Source organism: Ochotona princeps, chromosome 15, assembly GCF_030435755.1.
Source record: "Ochotona princeps isolate mOchPri1 chromosome 15, mOchPri1.hap1, whole genome shotgun sequence".
Taxonomy (NCBI): domain Eukaryota; kingdom Metazoa; phylum Chordata; class Mammalia; order Lagomorpha; family Ochotonidae; genus Ochotona; species Ochotona princeps.
The window spans coordinates 11,569,519-11,592,826 of record NC_080846.1 but is presented as its reverse complement, the minus strand read 5'-3'; the positions used below and the strand labels follow the sequence as shown (position 1 = coordinate 11,592,826).

General features: G+C 53.1%; 1 protein-coding gene across 1 annotated transcript in view; it reads right to left on the bottom strand.

Moving 5' to 3' along the window:
* NUAK1 (NUAK family kinase 1) overlaps positions 1 to 22,708 on the bottom strand; it is a 60,420-nt gene extending 37,712 nt beyond the window's left edge. The window contains exon 1 of the mRNA XM_004589582.2: positions 22,307 to 22,708. Within this exon, the coding sequence (XP_004589639.2) occupies positions 22,307 to 22,528 (222 nt within the window). The 5' untranslated portion in view covers positions 22,529 to 22,708. The remainder of the gene's footprint in view (positions 1 to 22,306) is intronic.
* Between the last annotated feature and the right edge of the window lie 600 nt (positions 22,709 to 23,308).

Genomic DNA, 23,308 nt, shown 5'->3' with positions numbered 1-23,308 from the left:
GCAAGGAGGGAATAGAGAGGTAGAACTTGAGCAATAAACCCAAATTAATCCAATTATCACATAATTGCCCTCATGGCCAAAGGCTACCCAAGAAAGCACAGACATGCCCAGATTCCCTCAATCCCCACCAGGAGCAGGAAAAACAGATGAAAGAAAAGGGCCCAGCAGGAGGAGATGAACACATGTCTGAATCACACACCAGCCCCCTCCCCAAACCACATCATTGCTGTGTACATCAGAGCACACGTCACAAGAAGGACTCAGGTGCTTGAGCCTGGCCTGGCATTCAGCCACATACATAAATGCTCCCAAGTCTAGACGGCACCCCATGCCCTATAAATCAGTCTGCTTTTAAATCAAGCCACCCTAGAGTCTAATGTTTAAACCTTACCCAGTGGCAGGTTTGGCCATGGACCTACGAATCCTGCCCCGTGGTGCCTGCCTGTTTTAGGGGCACATTCAGCCCAGCCAATTCCCACCCCTTGCTCAATCTAACAGTTCAGCCTCCTCCTTAGGGTTCCCAATTTTAGCAAGGTTTGGGTTTTTGTGCATATTCACCAAATACCACCTGCTCGGCAGCCTCCTAGGTACCCCCTTCCTTAAGAACCCATGGTGAATGCTGAGGGTTGGTGATCAGGCCAGGCTAGGGGACACTCGCAGGTTCTCCAGCTGGGTGGTGACTCAGGCAAACCCCAACCTCACAGATCATTGTATCCCCATCTTTACAACAGACTTAGCCAGTCCTACTTCTTGGCTCCTGCTCTGCGGAGTGGAAGACACAAGAGGTAGGCTAGGTCTACCTCATGCTCTAATCAAGACAGCCTCTGCCCTGTTCCCTCTCCAGCCACCTCCCCTCGGTACTGACATGTTGACATGTGCCAGCTGTAGGCTGGATTCCAGATAAGTCCCTGGCCAACAGAAGTCATCTGGCATCTTGTAACAATGCAATTTCATAGGCCCAGGGTGGGGCCTGGGATCTTGCATTGCTAGCAAGCTCCTAAGCAATGCCACTAATGCTGGGCTAGGACCAGACTTCAAGAGGCCAGGTCTGGCACTTCATCTTGGGCCCCAATATCTCAATATTTTAAATCAGCAGCTGTACACTTGACAGTCACTAAGTAACTAACATTTATTCATGTTAACCATGGACCCACAGACCTGACTTACTTTGGCCTTACTGCAACCCCATCTTACAGAGGAGAAAACTGAGTGCCAAAATTTGAGCCCTGGCGGGCTGAGCTAGGAGACTTAATGTTGTCGAGGCTGTGGACACAGCGGGGGTGGACAACAAGTGATGGATCTCCAGAAAAAATGCCCAAGGGTCTCTGGAGACTGGAGAAGATGGACCACCTCCAAGCAGAGGGAATCTTACAGGTTCCTATGTGAAGTGCCAGAAGGCAGGGTTGGGGAACGGAACAGCAGTGAAGAAACCTGCTCATAAACATAGCATGAGCATTCCTGAGTGAGAACAGGTTTGTCTCCTAATCCCAGCAGCACGAGCTGGCAACCTCCGTGCCACTCACAACGTATGATCTCACCCCGGGCCATGCCCAGGCTCCACGGGAGCTACGGAACACCGAGCTGGAGGTAAGTGGGAATGAACAAGGGGAGGGTCTTTCTACCCAGGAAGCCGTCAGGCCAGCTGCAGAGGAGACCAGCAGCTGTGTCCAGCTGCGAGCCAACAGACAGGAGGGTTTTACTGCCCTGGTCTGGGAGGTCGACAGTGTCTGGGGTATGCCCTTGACTCCACGTGGACCACAATGACACAGAATCTCTGAGACCACGGATCAGCTCACATCGGCCAGGCCCTACCCGACAATGACTACAGCGGAGAGGCCACCCAGAAAACCATCTTACAAGCAAAACCCCTAATGAATGAAATGGCCCCCAGCTGTTGGTACAGGAGCCTAGCCAAGTCAGGACAGCGTGCAGCAAGCCGCACGACGCAACAGGCCCCATAGGAACCCACGCCAGCTCCGCCCCAGGGCCCATGGGCTCTGCTTCCCTTCCTCCTCCCAGGCCTGTCGATTCATGTTGTTCCATGGATGTTTTTTCAGACAGAAGCACGTTGAGAGCCAAGCGTTGTGTCAACAGGCTTTGAGAGGTGCCCAGTGCCAAGGAGCGTGGCATGTGTGAGGACAAGCTTTTCAGCCAAGAATGGAATCCGCCATTTGCCACCAATACAGCACTTGAATCTGGCCAGAAGTTCAGGAAATAAAAAATCCTAGGGTGATGTTCAGTCCTGTACCTCCCAAAGCTCCCCCTGAAAGATGAGGATCCTGGGGCCTGCCCAAAGAAGCCCTGGGTTAGGGCTGTGCCATTCTGATGCACAGGGATGGTCATTTCCTGCTACAGCCCAGCCCCTGTCAACAACTAAGCTCAGAACATCATGATCACAGTGGCAATGCAGCAATGGAAGGAGAGCTCTTGACTAAGAAATCTCAGGACAGATTTATACCATGTACGGCACTGAGGCTTGTAAACACAAGATAGTGACCCTGGCGAGCCGGGCAGGAATCAAAGGAGCGGCAAAAGAGAAGGCCATGTGTCCATACCCAAAACAAACCACAAGCCACTAGATGCTCTGAGTTGTGAGGTGGGAGAGGAGTGTACAGCACACGGCCTACACGGATCCCCAGGTCAGGAGAAAGACCGTTATGCAGATTTCGAGGGCCACTCTCCACCTAAAGAAGTGGGGGGTGTAGAGGGAGGCCTGTCATCAGCAGGTGATGTGACACTCTGAGGCTTGAGGTTGGCCACATTAAACCAGAATCAAGGGCCCAATGCAATGGCTCAGGGGCTAAAACCTCGTGTCACACACTGGGATCCCATATGGGTGCTGGTTCATATCCCAGCAGCCCCACTTCCCATCCAGCTCCCTGCTTGTGGCCTGGGAAAGCAGCAGAGGACGGCCCAAAGCCTTGGGACTCTGCACCTGTGTGGGAGATCCAGCCTAGGTCTCTGGCTCCTGGCTTCGGATCGGTTCAGCTCCGACTGTTGCCGTCACTTGGGGGAGACTGCAGCTCAACAGCCCCATGGGGGGAGCATGGGATCACTCGGGAGGCTGCTAGCATCACAGCTTGGGGAAGCCCATGGCTGTCCAGCCTTGATGGCTCATGCTGCAACCCCAGCAGCATCCCAGCTGCAAGTGGCTCAGAAACTCTGCCTCAATGCCTGGGCCCGGGGGGGTCAAAGCGCCTTTTCCCCTTTCTTGGCACACTGGTGACGCTGTCCAGTCCACAGCTTGCTCCTTGCCTGGTCTCCTATCACACACAAAGAGACAGGCTCAAGAGGGTTTTAGCCCATTATTTCCTAATTGGCTGCAGGTTTTGTTTTTAAATATTAACTTCAGCCTGCTACTGAAATCACAGGCCTCGGGAATGATGAATGAAGGTTACACAAAAGAACAAGAGAAAACAAAATGAAGTTTTCAAAGGTGAAGCAAATCAGCCTGCTGAGTTTAGGCAGTGCAGGTGAACAGGAACAGAACCAGACGCGTTTTCATTTCCCAAGGCGGTAAAGTATCATGGGCACAAAAGAAGTCTGGCTTTCAACTTTGTATTTTCACCAAGGGTGATTTTATAGGAAACTGAAAGGCAAGTCACGTCAGAAGTTATTTTTTCACCATGATACAGTTCTTTTCATTCAGAAATTTGAGCAAAGACTATTACCTGGGATGAAAGACAATGGTGAGCAGCTCCAGGGGGTCCCCCACGGTCCCTGGAGAGCACCTGTGGAGGACCGTGGCAGCCACATGTCCTATCTACTTACAACATCTTCCTCCCTCCAAGAGGCATTCTCGTGGCCCATTCTTCAGAAAGTGAAGAGGCTGGCCCCTGCTCCTCAGCCCCATTGCCAAGTCCATTTGGAAGCCTGTCGGCTCCCTAATTAGCCCTCCATAGTTAATTGTGCCAGGGATGCTTATCACGGCAGCATCTCTGAATACACAAGCTTAGCAGCCCCCAGAGACGAAAGCCTAACCCCCAAGCAGTGAGCTCATGCCCAGACACACATCTTCGGCTGCCCATTAGGTGCGAGAGCTTAAGGCGGTGCTCAACACTCAGTTCCTGTCTTCAAGGTCATCATGGGGCCCCAGGAGCAGCCTGGGGGTGCAGCTGCTCATGCTTCGGGAACTCTGGACCTGTGCTCATCCTCTCTACCAAGCGCCCTCCATAACCCTCCCACCTGACCCCATCTGCAACTTTTTCAGCTCACAACTCATGCTCTGCAATCAGGACCCAATCCTTGCCATGATCCACCCCCCCCTCCTCTCTCTCTCTCTCTCTCTCTCTCTCTCTCTCCCACACACACACACACACACACACACACACACACACACAAAGGTCGTTTCTGGTTTGGTCACAGTGGTCCAAAGGGGCTTCCAAAAGTTCATGGGAAATGGAATTCAGAGCCAAGTTTATTTTGTCACTAAAACAAAAGCCTCAAATCCATGATCCAAGGGGTCTTCCAAAAGTTCAACAAACACACATATTACAAGAAAACGCAGCATGGGTTTCCACGTTTTTTTATATCAAAATAAACAGCTTTGAGTTCCATTTTCCATGAACTTTTCAAAGAATGCACATACCTCCAGTGCTATGTAGGTGACTGTTGGACATAAGCGATATATGCACAAACACACACACAAAACCACCTGCTGCTGAAACAGACCTAGGTGTCACACAGGGACTGTTAGAACTCATGCCATCATGGAACATCTCACTCCCTTCAATTTATGCCCCAGCCACCTGCTGCCCCAAGTCTTCTGTGACTTGCTGGTGTCTCAAGTATTAAATCCCTACTTGCCTCCAAATCACTCCTTTTTCTGGAAAGGATAAGGGTGACTCACAGTCCTGGTTCCCAGCAACCCTCATACATGCCAATTGTCAAAATTTTACTCCATGCCAGGCACTGGGTTCCACTCCTAAAACCTTTTAACCCCCACACTCATTCAATTCTTGCAGAAACACTATGATTTCTGCTTTCTCCATGAACATGAACGAAGCCTGAGGGAGACAAGGGCACCACACGCGAGGGTCCATCACTAGCAAGCCAGAGAGCTGGGTCTCACTCAGCACAGAGATGCTCCTCAAAACCTCTGCCCTTTACTGATAAAGAGCTGAGCCCAGCATCCAGCACATGGCAGGTGCACGCAAAAGAACAGATCCAACTCTATGCAGGGAGAGCACTCCCAGGCCAAGCTACAGTCTTCTCTTCAGCTGAAGTTTCAACCACTTCTGTCTTTGAAAACCCCTAACGCTTTGGTGTAAAGGCAGAACCAGCAAAGCACTGGGAGGTTTACCCTAAGACAATGTGGTGATGAGTCACCACTCCCAGCAAGCAATCTTGGAAAACCTGCTCTGCATAAGGCATGGATCCGATCTGTAGAACTGAACCTGGACCTGCCATTCCCAGGCAACTGAAGACAGCAGTAAGGATATAGCTAGAGCAACACCCTGATGCTATCCTGGGCTCCAGCCCTGCCCCACCAGATACAGGTTCCAGGAGACAAGGAGTCCAATTGCTTTGCCCTTACCTTGCCAATGGACGGGTCTATATCTCTGCAGCTGGCTGGGGAGGCACCCTTCCCAAGGCCCTGGAACCCTGCACACCTCTGTGCACATGTGCAGAGGTGGGGTCCACCAGACAGCCACCCATGCCTCACTTTCCCATTTTCATCTCTGAATCTCAAAGACATTGCTAAGCAAGAACCAGTTCAACCCAGAACTGGGTCTCATGTTGCTCAATGACTCATTTTTCCCCATAGAGCACACAGTGTGTCCACGGTCCCCTCCTCACATTCCATGTTTTGCACTTGGTCTTCTAAACACAGCGAGCCTATGACCATTTCACTTGAGAGGCACCCACACATCCTGAGATGCCATCTTCAGGATCCGGTCAGATGCCATTTCTGTGACTTTATCTCACGCTTCAATAACACCAAGCAAAATTACTGTGAGATTTTTGCCCAGGTTTTGAAGCGGGCAGGGGAGCGGAGATGTTTGGTATGGATCCTTTTGATCTGCTTGGCCCCAAAGTACAAGACATCTGGCCGTATTCTCCACCAAATAACGTCGGCATCCCAGAGGATTTGCCAATATTCATGCCTGCCACCTAAATCCTAGTGCATCCATGGGGACAGTAACCTATGGCCACTATCCAGAAACAGCAAGCGTTCTGTCTAACCCATGGATCCGATGTGCTAGACAAGGAAACACTCGTGGTGGTCCAAGCATGGTGATATTACCTCCCGCCTCACCACCCCAGCCCTAGCCCGAGGGTAAACCCCAGGGAAAACAAGCTTGGATACTACATTGTCCCAATGTGGACGATCTGGTTAGGAAGCTAATCAGAACAACTTGAGTGTGTGGCTGAACTGGGACACTCCTTCCTGGCTCGAACACGGCTTGCTCCATGGCAACACTTCACAAGAACTGTTCTCTGACAACACAACTGTCAACTCCAGCAAGGCTGAGCCAGAAGCATCCCCGTGGAGTCCTGCCACGCTGCTTTCTGATGTCCGGTACACACAAATACCAATATTCCCCAGATGTTCTGCATGTCAAACATTTGGTTTGAGACACAGTTCCCCTTCGCTCGCTCTCCAAAACTCTTCTATTTGTTTAATGGACTCATACAGTTCTTCTCAAATATCCTGGAGCAGACATCTGAAGGCAGATTGGCTCGAATGCAAGCAACCCATCTGCAGAGGAGACGAAACAAGTATATAAGACAGCCCTTCGTCGGGATTTATGCTCCCTGCATCTTTAAGCAGGTCATAAAATGGGAGCAATGCACAGATAATAATGCAAGTGGCTTTTCAAGTGCATCTCAGAGTCCATCTTGGTATTAATCGAAGCCTGATGTTGCAGTGGAGACTGTCTGGCAGGCTCAAAGAGGATCTAAATCTGCCCCTTACTCCCTCCAAAAAGAAGCCGAAATCTCAGCCACTTGATCAACCAAGATAACTGACATAAAGCGATGTTTCTCCTGGTTTCAGTTATGCAAACACAATAGTTTCTTTATTCCAAAACTACTTCTCCCTTAATCTACCATGTCAAACACAGGTAAGAAAGAGGGAGCAAGGTAGGAAATGCAATTGATCTTGAGTCAAGAAACCTAGTTCAGCCACATACTAGCTGGGTGACCCTGAGCAGTCCTCTTTGGCCCCAGTCCTCTTTGGTCCTCTTTAGCTCATCTGTCAACACGGAAAAACAGATTTCACCAAATCCACACTCGGGACCCTTTTCAGCTCTGAAGACTGGGCAGGGAAGGTAAGTAACACTCAGAAAAGCCATCCAGGGAGATGCGACGGAAAGCAGGCACCACAACCCTGCGGCTGACCACGCACACCAGCCTAACAAGCCTACTCCTATCAGAGTCAGGGGAAGCCGGAAAACCAGGACTGGAAAGCTGCCAGCAACAACCTCCCGAAAGAACCAAGACATGACAACTAACTCTTCACTTTTCTGTGTGTTGTGAGTTTTCAAATATGGAGAATGCATGATTTTTGCCTAGGGGAAGAGAAAAAGACTTTCATCTTTCACAAAGGCCAGAGAAAGGAACTAAAAATGGATGGAGAAAATACATAAAACTCTGCAGGGCAGAGGTGAACATTTAAAAGCCAGGTCTAAGGACCACCTAGGAGAGATGTCACCCCAAGACATTACGGAGAGGCTTCACTGCCTTCCAGAAACTTAAAGATGGCATGAAAGTCTGCACCCACTGGGAAGAGATTTCTTTAAGAAATGCCAACCATCTTCATGAGACTGGCTCTGAAATAGGTGGACTTCAGTTGCCCAGGAAATGATACTTCAAGCTGTACATCATCACCGAGGAGCATTTCCACTTAACCAAAGCCATGAAGTTAACCAGTATTCTCTACCCTTTCAAATAGGATACATGGCAGGTTGATCACGAGGGGCCTGCTGCTTTTCTCATGCCCTCCTACTCAATCAGCCAACCTGTTACCCCATTCGGGCCAAGTCAAACACCTCCTCTGTCCATGGCACAACTCCTCTTCCAAATGGAACCCTAACTGCCTGCCTCCCACAGGTGAAGAGCCCAGGCTCAGACTTGGGTTAACCCTCATCACCATCAAGAGCAGGCAAACTCTAAAGACACAACTTACCAAAAACTGCCCAGCACACAGGACACACTGTGTATGCTTCCAAACAGCTGGTGGGGACACTTAATTAAGGTTCATTAATTTTTATTGGAAAGGCAGATTTTACAGAGTGAAGGATAGAAAGATCTTCCGTCCACTGGTTCACTCCCAGGTGGTTACAATGGCCAAACCTGAGCCAATCCGAAGCCAGGAGCCAGGAGCCTTTTCAGGTCTCCCATGCAGGTGCAGGATCCCAAGGTATTGGGCCGTCCTCTATTGCTTTCCAGGCAGAGAGCTGGACAGGAAGTGGAGCAGCCACAACATAACCAGAACCCATCTGGGATGCCACCACTTGGAGCTGAAGGATTAGCCCATTGAGATATCGTGCCTGATCCTTTTTTAATCATTATTGACAAACAGATCTCATGAAGAGATATGTGTAAGTTAGAACACCGCAATGAGGCCTTCAAATATACAATTTGGGAAGACAATGACATGGAGCAAAGTGAGCAGGGGACTAGGAACTAGGGAGCCGCTAGAAGCCATTTCAGGTCCTCCCAGCCCCACTGGAAGAAGCCCCTCCAAATGGATTTCAGCAGGCCCCCCAGGGAATCCATTTTGCAGGCTGGAGTTATTTTCCCGAAATATACAGCCAGAAAAAGGTCATAATGACTGGGGCCTGGAAGGAAAACAAACTGGCTGCCAACTTACCGGCAGCCTATGATGCAACTGAGAAACTGAGAAAGGGTCCCAGGGCAGGCTCAGTGGGTGGCTCTGGACGTACAGGTCCTCCATGGAGAAAGCATGATGGGCCAAGAAAGGCGAGGGTTGCGGGGAAAGGAGGAGTTCACCTTCGTGGGAATGAGGCTTCAGATCATGGGTGGGGACAGCTTACTAATCCCCATGGCTGAGGACCAGGCTAGTGAGCCTGAGGATGACAGGAGACAGGTTTCCAGCCGCCTCTCCCATTCACGCAGATCTGAGACCCTGCAGGACATTAGGAGGAGCCCAAGCGGGGCCAGGTACAGCTGAGGGTTTTAACTCCACAGACAGCTCTCCTAGGTGGTCAGATCAGCTCCTCCCCGTGCATCAGTTCTTCACTGTAAATATGCAGAGGTGTTGCCACACAGCAGCTGCCTCATTTGGTGCTGTGCACACAAGGCACAAGGCACGCACCAAGCTGTCCACGAACCACAGTTCCACATCACAGGCCCAAGGCAACATGCCCCAAACGATGAGACACGCTCTATGAGGGCAGGGATGGACACCTGCAGACGGACAGAGAGCCCAACATCCACACACGCCAATCCCCAAACAGGCAACGGCAGGGAGATTCCCAAGCCATGCCTGCAGGCAACTGGTGGGAAGGGATACAAAGGCACACTCGGCACTCTGGAGCTAGTCTGAATCACACAGACAAACAGCATCAACGTGGGCAAGTGGCTTCACGGCGCTTTGGTTTACTCATCTGCTAAATGGGAAGGACAATGCTTGACTCAGAATGCACATTACAACTGGCACCTCTGTGAGCCGTTGATCTACTTTGATGAAGACCCACTGTGTGCCAGGCAGAGGTAAGGCAATGCTGCCTGAGAGACAACTTCCCCGGTGTGTACTGACATCTTGTCTGGGCAGTTACACCTACCAGACACCATCCCAGAAGCTGCAGAGAACAGCAAACATGATGGATGGTGGCGTATGAGGATACTTCCAGGCAGCAACAAGTGCTAGTCAATTCATGGAGCGAGAGGGCAGAACACGCCCTCCTTCGACCTCACCTCTACAGCAGCACTGGTCCTGCCCACCAGAACTGTCTCTGACGAAGCAAACACTGGGTGCTGTACTGCCCAAGGGTAGCCCCTAACCACATAGGACTCAATTTTCTCATTGTGATTTGACTGTAATTTGTGTTCACAATCATGATCACGTGGGTCCACACTAGACAGCACAGGTCTAGTGGCAGAGAGAGACAGATGCAAACTAGGAATGACAATGCAAAAAAGGCCATCTGTGCTTCAAGAGGGAGGAGGGCCAGAGATGTACCATATGCCATCAGATGCCACTCACCCAACTGCCAGATGCCCTAACGCTCTCTGGAGAATTGAAAGAACAATGCCAGGCTGAAGGCATGCTGCTTGGGCTGGGATTCTCCTAGCCCGTGATCTCAGTCGTAAGGGGGTATGTAGCCCAGCCAAGCCCCAGAGACTGCAGTTCAAGAACACACCAGGGTCTGGAAGGTCTGGCCGCAGCTGTTCAAGGGATCCCCTTCTCCCGCCACCCGCACCCGCCTTCATACCGTGCCTGGTCATTTTGTCCTTGACAAGCATGTCCCTCTGGGCCCACGACACTGCATGGAAATACTAGCTTTTTCACTTCAAGGCTAAGGATGAATACAAGCCTCCCAAATTCCACCGGAAAATTGGTGGCTAATCCAAACATTTTATAAAATTAGAACTCATTGTGGGGCTAAAAGGAATTCAGACTGTGCCGCCACCAGAAATGCAAAATATTTGTTAGGATTTTTTTTCCCTCATGAGCTGTTTTCAGAAGCAAGTGTTTTTTCTGCTGGAAGCCAAGAGGTTGGGGGAGGGGAGAAGGAGAGTTTTTGTGTTTTGCTTTCTCTGCAGCTCAGAAAGAAAGAAAGAAAGAAAGAGAGAAGGAAGGAAGGAAGGAAGAAAGGAAGGAAGGAAGGAAGGAAGGAAGGAAGGAAGGAAGGAAGGAAGGAAGGAAGGAAGGAAGGGAAGAGAAGAGAAGAGGTGAGCAGATGGAAAAGCAAGGAATCCTGCTGTACCTCTATCCCTCTGCTAGGAAAGTGAATAAAGCTCCCTGCATCTGCTGTATCTGTTCTTCGTAAAGTAAAAAAGAAAATCTGCTTTTTCTTGCAAATTTGGACTCATGGTCTTTAACGTTTTTCAGGGGCTTCAACCCTAAAAAGCTTTAGATCCTGAGATGTCACGTACGACAGAAGTTGCCAGTGTCCTGTGTGCAGGCCACAGGCATGCTGACGTGTGCCAGGCACTGGCCTTGCCTCTTGGGATGCATCAGCAAACAGCAGTGATGAAAACCCCAGCCCCGCTGGGATCTGTCTTTCAGGGGAGGCAGACAGAGGAGCAGACAGCAACAGCAGCCGCCGACAGCGTTTCTGGAAGGGGATGGAATGTGGACTAGACAGAGCAGAAACCTCTTCCTTGCCGTCCCTGCCCCTCAACTGCCGAGCAGAAACATGTGCGGGGGTAGAGATGCGTGTGGGGGTAGGTCCTCAAAATATGGCGAAAAGGTCCCCAAATTAACTTCTCAACTTTACGAGAGTGTAGAAGCCATACACAGCCCGCACTCCCCTGAATTTGCATTCTGGATTTGGATCTTTTCTGGCACAAGCAAGATACCACACCATGCCCTCTCGTGATAGTGGGCAGCGGGAATGAGCACAACTCCCCGGCAGTCCCACGGAAGGGACACATCTTGCCCAAAGATCACATAGCTTCAGTTGAGGCAATGATAGGGCTAGCCCTACCCAAGTCTCCTGACAACGTGGCCAGACCCTCAGCCCTCCACCGCCATTCGAGGTAGGATATCCATGAGTAAGAATGACTGGGATCCAGGAACTCAGTACCTTCAATTGCTGTCTTCACAAGCCTGGAGTCGGTGTCTCTAGACTGTCAGCCTGGGTTCAACAGGTGCCTACCAGTATCCTGCTAGTGGATGCAGATCAAGGCAGTGAGCTGCAGGAGCTTCTACGGTTCTGTTCCTAGGAGAGGCCATGAAGCTCATGAGTTATAACCAGGAATCCAGAGAGTCGCACAGGACCCCTGGCAGGCCTCTGCTGCCTTGTCTGCAGATTGAGCGTGAGGCACCTACGAGTTCAAAGGCTGGAACATGAAAGCACACGGGCGGTCAGGACAGCTCCCAGCACACACTCAGGAAATGTGCCCTGTTACTGGGTTGCTAGGCAGATGGCTCCTCTCTGCACCCAAGAAGATGGCTGAGACTTGGGATGGGGAGCTTGAGTCCCTTTCCCCTCCAAGGGGGCTGCCACCAGCTGCCTGCATGTCCACGTGTTCCCTTGATCCCCTTGGTGAACACTGGGCTCTGTTCTGCCTGGGAAACAGATTTTCCACGAGCAATGGGGAAGATGTGCAATGGCACTCTGCCCCCAGGGCACATACATGACTGCCCTAAGTTTCCCAATCCAGCATGTTCCAGTGCTGGGCTCTGAGCTCACTGGATAATGGGCCTATCAGCTCTCATCACCCCACTTCACAGCCTATGAAATGGCAGTCTGCTGGCTGGCAGGAAACGTTTTCCACCTCATCCACACCCCACCCCCAGGTGTGCTTAGGAAGCCAGAGCTGCCCTGAGCCACAAGGGGATGCATCTGCACCCCCACAGAATGGACAAGAGGGGCAACTCTGAGAAGCCCTCAGCTGCCAGAGCGATTCTGAGAACTGAAGCTACTGAGCAAGGAGCCCTCCCGCCATCCACCAGGAGGTGGGGGCCGGAGGCTGCACTTCACCTATTCCTTGCAGTGAACCCCAGGCTGCTCTGCCCAGGAGCCAGCAGGAAGCTCCAGGAGGTGTCAAGGTGTTGGACACAGGGGCACATGCTGCGGGCTGCCTTCTGGACCCAGGCTACTGGAAACACAGCCTCTACCCTGCCTCTCCTAGAGGGACCCTGGTGAGACGAACTCCCAGCAGATGATCACACTCTTCCCCACACACAAGCAGTTCACTCTCACAGTCACTTCCCTCCCACACCTGAAGGACCAGCCGAATGTCTCAAGTTCGCACAGGAGACCTGTGGTAGACGCCCACACCCGGACATTCTGGCTCCAGCAGCTCCTTTGCAAATTACAGATCCGATCATCTTGTTCTCGTGGTCCCATAGAAGTAGCAGGTGCTTGATGGTGATACAGAGAGAGAGACAGACAGACAGAGAGAGAGAGAGAGAGAAGCAAAGGTCTTTTCCTAAACAGGGAGAAATGGCCTTTCAGCTGACCAGAAGCAGGCAGAGCCCGGCGCCACCTGAACCTCCCCTTAGCACTCCGCCACTGCAAGTGGCCTGATCACCCGTGTAGTGAGTGGAGTGGAATTCTTGAATTTTAAATGCACATCATGGTGTTTTGTTTTGTTGTTTTCTCCCCTGGCATACATTACCCTCCGCACTCCAGCTGCCGAACAAAACTTAAAGTCTGTGATTTACAGCCCAGGCAGAAATGTTTGGAAAAGCCTGCTGATGCAGGCCAAGCTCCCCCTGTCGGCAGAGCTGATAGCTGGGGCGTCTCAAATGGGAAAGCCGGACTCTCCAGGGGAGGACAGGCAGGTGTAGGAGCAGCGAAGGGGCTGCCAACCTCAGGACGGGGCCGTGTGCCAGTACCCTCTTATCCAGCTGTGGCACACAACTGGTAGCAACAAGCATCCCAGCACTGAGCAAGGGGCGACCCAGGGGTGGTCATCCCTGCTGCCTCCCACCTTCACACAATGCTCCTTCTCTGGACTGCTAGGACATTCTCCTGGAGTTGTCCCTTCATTCAATCACTCATTCATTCATTCATTACGAGTGTCCACTACGTGCCTGGAGCACCAGGCCAGGGGGCAATGATGAATCCAACAGTCCTGCCTCCAGTCAGACGGGGGAGGAGGGGGAGAGACTGCACAAAGAATCCAAGCCACACTGTTCACTTACTCAATGGGGGAGGCGGGGAGACTTGGGTCAGAGAAACAAGGAGGCAGGGAATGGAGGTGGCGGGAGGGGAGGAAACTCACCGGAGACAAAGGGAACAGCAATTCAGATCTTAGTCCCATGGCAGCCCAGGAGAGAGTCTGCTTCTCAACTGTTTGAGAGGAGACAGGGAGCTCACACAGGACGCTGTACTGCCCACACGCCTGCAAAGACCAAGGCTGGGATGCACTGAAGTCAACAAGCTGGGAACTCAATCTCCATGGGTGGCAGGGACCCAGCTACCCATCACCTGCTGCCTCCCAGGGTGAGCACACGTGAGAGGAGAGCCGGAGACAGCAGTCACAGCCAGGAATCAAACACAGGTGCTGTGATGTGGGACACAGACATCTTCATCACTGAGATCACTGCTTGCCTCCCCTCCATCCCCATCCCAACCTCACCCCCACCCCCACCGCCAGGGAGGATGTTAAAGCCATGAGTCCAGATAAGGAGGCCCAGTATCTCACACTACCACTTCTCTGAATTGTCCCACAGTCTTGGGCATGTTGCTGGCTGACGTCCCTCCCTACCCCCACCTTGATCTATGCTGCGTCTTTCTTACAGTTGCCAGCCAGTGAAGTGATGGAAGCTGCCCCACAGGCTGGGTGAGGCACCAGGAGGGGCACAGGAACAGTACCCAGCCCACTATGTTCTCACAGGGCCACCAGTCCACAGGGGTGGCATGGGAGCTCTTCCACACAGGCCCGCCTAGGGAGGCCTTGGTATAATTCACACAAGGGTGCCCTGTGGCCGTATGCACTGTGCACCTTGTATGTGCCCTTCACAGGGTGAGCCCTCTCCATACTCCGTAAAAAGGCAGAGCAGCTGTGAGCTCCTTCCCGCCTCCCCTCCCCCAGAGGCCTGATTGACAGATAAGGACTTCCACCTGCGTCCCCACCCCCCCCACCACCAAAAGCAGCTTCAGGAAGGTACAATGCGCACAGCGTCCGAGTTACCTGTTGCAGATGCACAGTTCCGAGGCCTGCTGTGTGCCCGTCCCCTCGGCCGCAGTATCAGCTATTCTGCAGTCACCTCCCACCCCACCCCTCCCCTCCCCACACCACAACACCACCGACCCATGCCCCATCCTGGATTTCCTCCTCTGGAGGTTTCATAGAAACGGATCATCCACTCTGTGGTATTTCCTCACCAGCTCCCTCCCCTGGTGTAAAGCATCCCGTGATAGGTCCACCCGTGTCAGAACATGGACAGAGATTTTTATCACTGAACGGCATTCCATAAACACACTATCCATAAAGTTATACAATTCGCCCTAAAGAAGATTCTACAAAGAAAGCGGGCTCACCACAGCGTGTGCGTAGGCATTCACCACTGGATGGGCAGCTGGGCTGCCTCCGCCGTGGCGCCCTCAGGAACACCACTCCTACGAACATCTGTGGATGCGCTTCTACGTGGACCTAGTTTTCATCTCTCTTGGGAATGGAACCACCCAGCTTTCATGTTGCAGTTGGGCGTTTCCCGGCGAGCCCCACCATGCAGCCAACATCTGGCTGCTCCTGTGCCGTTTCCAGGGAGTTCACCCCCGGGTGGATGAGCGAATTCCGGGGGCCTGGGATCTTCTCATCACTGCACTCGGCAGGGTCGTCTGGGCCAGCTCGATGATAAACGCATCCTGCTTTAAAGCAGATCCTTCACAAATCATAAATCACAGATGCTTCCAGACTTTCATGTGGGCAAGACAAATGAGACTGGGGCTGTCTGACTTGGGAGCTGTGGAGGACAGGAAGCTAGAGCCAGGAGCCTGGCAAGCCCTGCAAAGACGGCTCTCCCTGGAGATAAATGAGCCAGGATAACAGAACAGGGACTGGCACACGGAAGTCCCCCCGCCTGTCTTTGCAGACTCTGCTGCCTAACTCTCCACTCACTTCCAGCCTGTCCGTCCTCCCCAACCAACCCACAGCTCCTTGTGGTCTGGGACGATGGCCTACAGTCCCTGCACCTCCCGAGATGGTCTCCTGTTCGATGCAAGCACTTCTGTTCCACCCAGCAAGCCCACGTGGAGCACCTGCTGCATGCCTGGCCCTCTGTCAGATGCAGACGGTCGGCAATATTGTAGGCTGGTGTCCAGATAGCTCGACAGGGCACAGCAACAAGACACCTTCACTCCACCCCTAATCTCCCTAGGAGGAAGTGGAGAACAAGGCAGCCTAGCAAGGTACAGGTGAGTCTCTGCAGGCCGAGGAGTGAACCAGCTCACCCCTGCGGAGCCCCCACCTCTACCTGGGGCATTCCAGGATCAGAGGCTGTCTGGAGAACAAAGAACCAGTGTCAGTCCAGCAGACAGCGCCCTGACCCTGCTTCTGTGGAACACACTCGGGGTCGGACGGGCAGACAGCAGCCTCGATCCTTATCTTTGCAAACCCCAACTCTTGCAAAAACCTCCCCACTCCTGGCCAGCACACCAAAATGCTTCCAAACCGCCTGGAGCTCAGCCCACCTCTAGGGAGATGGAGAAGGTCAAGGTGTTGGCACCCGCATGCTTGGCTCCGTGATTGTGGGTGACCTTGGGGATGAAGCACAACCTCTCCGTGACTCTTATCTGCAGAATGGGATGACGACAGAACTGTTAGGATTCCATTAGTCAGGATGTGCTGTACCTGGCCTGACACCAGCATTCTAACTAGTGTGCACATCTCCCAGCATTGTTGGAACTCAGCGGGGGACCATGTCTATAAAGCAGCTAGCAGAGCATGGAATACCCCAACTTCTCAAACAGAATGAGCTGCTACTAACATCACCATTATTTTTCATTTGAGAGGCAGAGAGAGAGAGACAGACAGACAGAGGCGTTCACTCCCCCAAATACCCATACTGGCCTCGGCTGAGCCACAGCGAAGCCAGGGGTTGAGAACTCCTACACAATGGCAGGGCCCCAAGTCCCTGTACCACCAGGGCTTCCGCCCAGGATGCGCATCAGCAGGAAGCTGGAATGAAGAGCAGAGCTAGGACTGAATCCAGAGAGCCCACTGCACGATGCAGGTGCTGCCAGGCACATCTTCCCCTCTGGGCCGTTCAGCCCTGTGGATGTCCTCAGCATCAGTTACATGTGTCCCTGTCCCATCCCACTGGACCAATCTTGACTCTCACTGTGTCCTGGCACAAACCCTGCATTCCACACCCCCTGGCCCATCCACCTCTCCCAAACACATGTGAATGAGCACCCTGGAATCTGTCGTGTGTGTGAAATGCCTCTTATTTCAATCTAAAACTCACATCAATGGTCCTCTCCCTTTAAAAAAAAAAAAAGTATTTATTTGAAAGTCAGAGTTACAGAGAGAGATCTTGTATCCACTGGTTCATTTCTCAGATGGCCCCAACAGCCATGTCTGGGCAAGGCTGGATGGGAGCAGCCAAGACACAAAGTCAGCACTGCCTGTGGTAGCTCCACCTGCTTTGCCACAGCATGGGCCCCCAAGAGTCATCCTCAACAGTACTCACCCCACAAGAGCCGGAGGCGCACATCACCCTCACTCCATCCTATAGGTCATGGGGCTGCCGAGTACAAGCCCAGGACAGCAAGGTCCCTCCTGCTGCTCTTCCGGCCCCTCTGGCTAAGTCCTGGCACATGCTGATTAATTTCTCCAGCAGCCACAAACTTCAAACTTCTTCCAAGCTGGCAGGCTTGTCCGACACACTCGGCCATCTGACCCACAGCAAGTTGCTCAAACTCTGTATGTGTCACGCTGCGCATCTGGGAAATGGATCAACCCAGAATGTACATCCCACAGGGAAAATGCCCAAAGCACTAGGAAGCAGGACATACTCCAGGCTCTTGCAAAACAGCAGCGGGTGGCCACCCTACCGGCAGGGATGACCCAGGGAAGCGGAGTCCGGACCAGAATCAAACACGGGCTGAAGAGCCAAGCTTTAAGGAGCCGTATCCCAAATCAAAAACCCCAAGGAAACTTCTGTCTTCTATGCAAAGGCTGCTCTCAACCTGGCGGCGAGTCACCCTGTCTGTGCCAGCCTAAGCTCTCGGTCGTTTCGTATGCCTCCCTGTTGAGCAGGAGATGGCACACGGTAATAAAACTTGGTCAGACAGTGAGTTCCAGTTCTATAAGAACATTCCATTTTCTACAAAATCCTAAGTTCTTTTAAAAAGGAAAATCTCTGGGGCTGGTACTGTGGCATGGTAGGTTAAACCTCTGCTTGTGATACCAGCACCCCACATGGGCACTGGTTGGAGTCCTGTCTGCTCCATTTCCAATCCAGCTCCCTACATTTGAGCTGGCCTGGGAAAGCAGCAGAAGATGGCCTAAGTCCTTGGACCCCCGAACCCACATGAGAGACTCAGAAGAAGCTCCAGGCTCCTGGCTTCAAATCAGCCTCAGCTCTGGTTGTTGTGTCCCGTTGCTGAGTGAACCAGCAGGTGGAAGATCTTCTCTGCCTCTCCTTTTCTCTATAAGTCTGCCTTTCAAATTAAAATAAACAAATCTTCATAAAAAGGTTCATCTCACTTGGGTAAAAATTTATCAAATGAGCAATGAAAAAATACCAAACCCAGAATCAGGTTTCTGAGACGCAGCTCAGTCACAGAGCTGATGAAGCTCAGAAAAGGGACTTAGCCCCTCTGTGCCTTGCTTCTGTCTCACGGGATGAGACTCCCAGGCCACACGTTTGCCCAGGTCGTCTACACTTGGAAACTGGCTGTGCATCTTGGCTACGACACGTGTGAGACACCCCCTCCAGCGAGGCGGATCAGTTGTTTCTGATGTGCAGGTTTCCAGCAAAAAAAAAAAAAAAAGTTACAAGTGACTTTGGACCAGTGCTAAAACAACCCACTTTGGGTCTCATCCTTTGGCTTGCTAAGCCAGGATGCCACCACTACAGCCAGGGGCTGGAGCCGGCCGCCAAGGCAGGCCAGGGACACACTCAGGTCTGTCTGTGCCCTCTCCTCCAGCTCATATTCTGCACAGAGGGGACCACCTGGAGCAGAATGCTGACCTTGGCTCTTGACATCGAGGGGGTCCTATGATGTCTCTCCCCAACCAAAGCTGTGTGTTTGGGGTTTGGGGCCAATGCTTTGTGCGGCCAGAAGCTCCAGCAAAATGCATACATCGTTACCAGCCTGTGGCTCACCCAGCAGCCCTGCCCCCAAGCTGTACCAAAACAGAAGTTGTGCAATCAGCGAGGCCCAGACTCCAGGTTTCAGAAACGCCTTCAGATCCTATCTGAACCCAGCTAATGGACTCCCCTTCCTGCACACACACCTCCCTCATCGCCCCAGCATGTTCAAGTAATGGCACTAAAGATAGGATGACGTCCTCCCTCATTCTGGGTGTGTGAGGGTAGGCTCTTGGTCCAGGACACCACGCCTCTCTGATCCCCTTGGAGAATCTACATGAAATTGCAAATGAAAGGAAAGAGAAAAAAAAAGCCAACAGGAATAATCAACTGCTTAATAATTTCCCTTTCAAAGCTTTATACAGATTGTTTCATTCTGTTGTTATGAGTCTACCGAATTAAGGCCTATGAGCAACCCATTTCACAGATCAGGAGACTGAGGTTCAAAAACCGACATGGCCCATGCATCACAAGCCGGATAGGGCTAGGTTGCGGGTCAGAATGCAAGTCTGCCAGGGGTCCTCGCTGTCATGCTTGTTCATCTCTGGATGAAGTTTCCTGGGGTCCCCGCCTTGCGGACCAGCTCAAGCAGCCTGTAATGGCTACTTTTGGGAATGATGACAGCAGATGCCAGGACCCACTGACCCCAGGCTCCCCACTTGGCAAACTGGCCTCAACAGCACCTTGCACAGCACGCTGAAGATGCTGCTGCGTCATGTTGCATTCACAAGTCCCTTCCAGATGTACAATTACAAGCCACACCATTCTCAGACTTAAAATACGTATACACACTTCTCTTGTGAGCAGGGCCGTTTGCTTGCCACAGGAATGCCGATTCCCAGCATCACCACCAGCTGCTGTGATCATGTGAAGGAACACACCAAGACCACTGGCAAATTCTCCCCCAGGGTCAAAAGGGCGGACACTCTCTCAATTCGACTATGCCTTAAGAGCAAGAGGCGGATGCTCAGTGCGGCGCTGGACCCAGAAGACAACTGCAACTTCACGCCATCAGTGGAAACTCTTGCAGCCCTGGACAGATCCTTGGCCACCAGGCACTGCCTGGCAAGCACAATCCACTCACAACCTTTTTGTCTGTTTCCCAAGCGTTCTCCTGTTCAGCCAGGCACAGGGCACTTTACACCTGCCTGTTTCTCTAGGAAGTCGCTGCACTGCCCTTGAAAGTGATGCACTCAGCAGGGCAGGGGAACACCCCAGAGCCCAAGCCTCAGTTTCCTCATCTGTCCCAAAATGCAAGGATTTCATCAGAAGAGCTGGCAATAGCTCTTAAGGAAGAAAGCAGCCCACTGAAGAAACCAAGCAGTTCGGGGATTGCCAGTATCTTGGGCCTGGATCTGCTTCCAACTTTAATTTTTTTTTACATAATTTCTCGGTAAAAACACGAGATGTAGCTGAAATGAGTAGCACAATGGGACATTGAACCGGGCTGGACAATAACAGAGCCCACTCGAAGCTGAGAGATTGAGCTTCTCCCGTTCTCAGCGCGCCCCCTAGCGGCCATTTGGCTAAAGCCGGCTGGAACGTTCACAGATTTCTGCAAATAAAGAGCAAGACATCCACGCAGAGAAAGGCAGACTCCTGCCCACTAAGACAAGGCCCTTTCCTTCTTAACCTTGTTTAAACCAGAAAGCCGGAAACTCCAAAGAAGCTCAGAGGGGGTGTCCCCTGAAGACAAGGTTGCAGTCTGAGAAAGAGCCTTTAGCATCGGGGTGCCCCAGACACCCTTCTCACCCCACCCCTCCCAGGCTTACATCGCCAACCTGCAGCTCCAGCCGCGTCTGCTTTTGATTATGCTGCTTCCCAACTTCCCAGCACCATTCTCCAACCGCTACCATGACAACGCGAGCAAGGAGGGGGCTAAGCTTGCTGGGAGGGGGTGTTTTTTGTTTTGTTTTTGTTTTGTTTTGTTTGCATCACTTCAACAAAAAAGCATGGATGAGATGATGTCTCTCTCGGCTTCTCCTACCAGCCTGAAAGTGTGCTTCACAAAAGGCATTCGCAGGGCCCATCTCCTCTTTAGAATATTCCATGCGCCACAGTGGCACCTGCTACTTGCTCGCTAGTGAAGTAGTTAATTATTTCATGTGTGTATAAATATGTATAAATACCATCTCAAACATCAAATTAATCAATAGCAGACTTCTCTCTTTAAAAGTTCTATGATAAAACTATATCAACCCAGAATCTAAGAAATCAGAAGCTTATCCCGGTACAGGCAAGAATTGGGGTGCTAAGCTTTAGCTGATGGGCACCCACTTACAAATGCAAAAGGAAAAATCAACACCAACCCCACATCTGACAGCTCATTTTGCTTCTTCCACCACCCACCAACCTCCTCCCTCACCCTCACAGTCATTTGTTACGTTTATGAGCAACCCTGGGCCCCCAAAACACCCCCACACCTCCAGAAGCGCACAGGAGAAGGCTCCTAATAGTTTGTAACTTTGGCTGAAAATCAATTAAAATACACCTGATCTGTTTCAAATCAAAGAACCATGTTAATGTTCGGCCACACATCCCACCCAATCTTTCTGCAAGTCAGTCAGTCCCTTTGAACCCCAGTCCCCAGTCACCAGACGTGTGCGTTTCAGGGTTCTGTCTTACAGAGAGACCCATCAGAGCTGTTACAAGATGAGAAAGATACCACCACCACCCCCAGCATATAGTGCTGGGACCCTTCCAGGGTTTCAGCCGTCTCAGGGCAGCTGGGTAAGCAGGCACCCCCCACCCCTACACACACACACCGCCCCATTTTAGACATTTGGCAGTCCCGCAGCCTGGACCAGCATAGCATGAACTCTGCCGCAGCGTCCATCTGACGCTCCCCATACTCTGGGCATTTCCAGCGGCCACCATGCAAACTGTCACAACCCGGGCAGACGCGAGCCCTTCCTTCCAGCTACAGCATAGCCTGACGGGCGCCCAGGATGCGAGGGTGCAGAGACGCTCTGTGTGGCTTCACAGGGGAATCTGGGGACAAGGACAGGACATGGGACTGGAGGGACCAGCTCCGAACTGAGCATGTGGGAATGTATTATTATTATTATCATCATTATTATTATTTTGAGGTAGAAGGCATGGTCTGGAGGGCAAAAGATCTCACAGTCCCAAAGTTGGAAACTGCATGCAAAGCCTGCATAATGCTTGGCCGCTGGGGATAAAAAAGGGGGGAATTAAAAGCCCCAAAGTATGTGTAGACAGGATATAACAAGTGTTTAGAGATGCATGCCTGAGTCACGAGGCGCTGCGGGCAGAGAAGTAGCCGTCTGGCTGGGAAAGGCGGGGAGGGGTCCCGAGGAAGCCCCCTCCCCTGGTCCCACCGTGCACACCGCCTCGCAGGGCCAGCCGGAGCACCCCCGGCAGCCCGCAACTCACCACGCGGCCCGAAAACCTCTCGGTGGCCCGCTTGACTTTGCCGTAGGTGCCTTTGCCCAGGGTCTCCTGCAGCTCGTAGCGGTGCTTCAAGTTGTGTTTGTGGTGATGGCGCTTCACCCCGTGCGGCTTCCTGGGCTCCGGAGCCGCCGCCGGGGGAGAGTCCTGCGCCCCCAGCCTTGGGTCGGGGCTGTCCCCCGCCTCGGGCGCAGCGGCCCCTTCCATGTCCAAAGATGGGGAGCGGGGATGAGGAGCCGGGCTGGAGAAGGCAGGGACCCGGGCGCAGCGCTCGGGGTGCCGGGGATTCCAGGCAAGGCGGCGGGGGATGGGGAGAAGCCGGGGTGCGCTTTTAAGGTCGCCCCCGCCGCATGAGGGGAGCGGCCGGGTCGCGCCGAGGCTGCGGCTCGGTCACGGGCGGCAGCGGGAACTGCACATCTGGCGCCCCGGGCGCGCACAGTCGGCGCGCCGGCCCCCGCCCCCCGGCCGCGGCGAGCTGTGCGGAGCGTCGGGCGAGGTGGCGGCGGCGGCGGCGCTGGTGTTTGCAGCGGGGAGGGCGGCCGGCCGAGGGGTGGCTCCGCGCGCCCGAGGGGGAGTGTTTTGTGGGGCGCCGCGCCCCCAGCCCCTCCCCCGACACGGCGCGCAGACGGCCGGGGGCGGGCCGGGCGGTGCTCGCGGTCCCCGGGGAGGGGAGCGGGCCGGGGGGCGGCGCGGCCGCCGGGCTTCCCTCGTCGCCGCCGCCGGGGCCCCTCGGACCCCAGAGCGCGCTGGCTGCGGGGTCGCAACCCGCCCTTTGTGCGGCGCGGCGCAGGCCCGAGGAGGGGACGGCCGGGGGGCTTTGTCCTCGCTCCGCCGCCGGGGGAAGGGCGCAGGGCAGGGGAAGGCTGGCGGCCCGGCCCGGCCCGGCGCAGCGCTCCCCGGGCTCGCGGCCGCAGCTACCGCCGGCCTCCCACCGCCGCGTCCGCCTCGGGCCGCTCGGCCTCCGTTCCTGCTCGCCCCCAGGTGGAG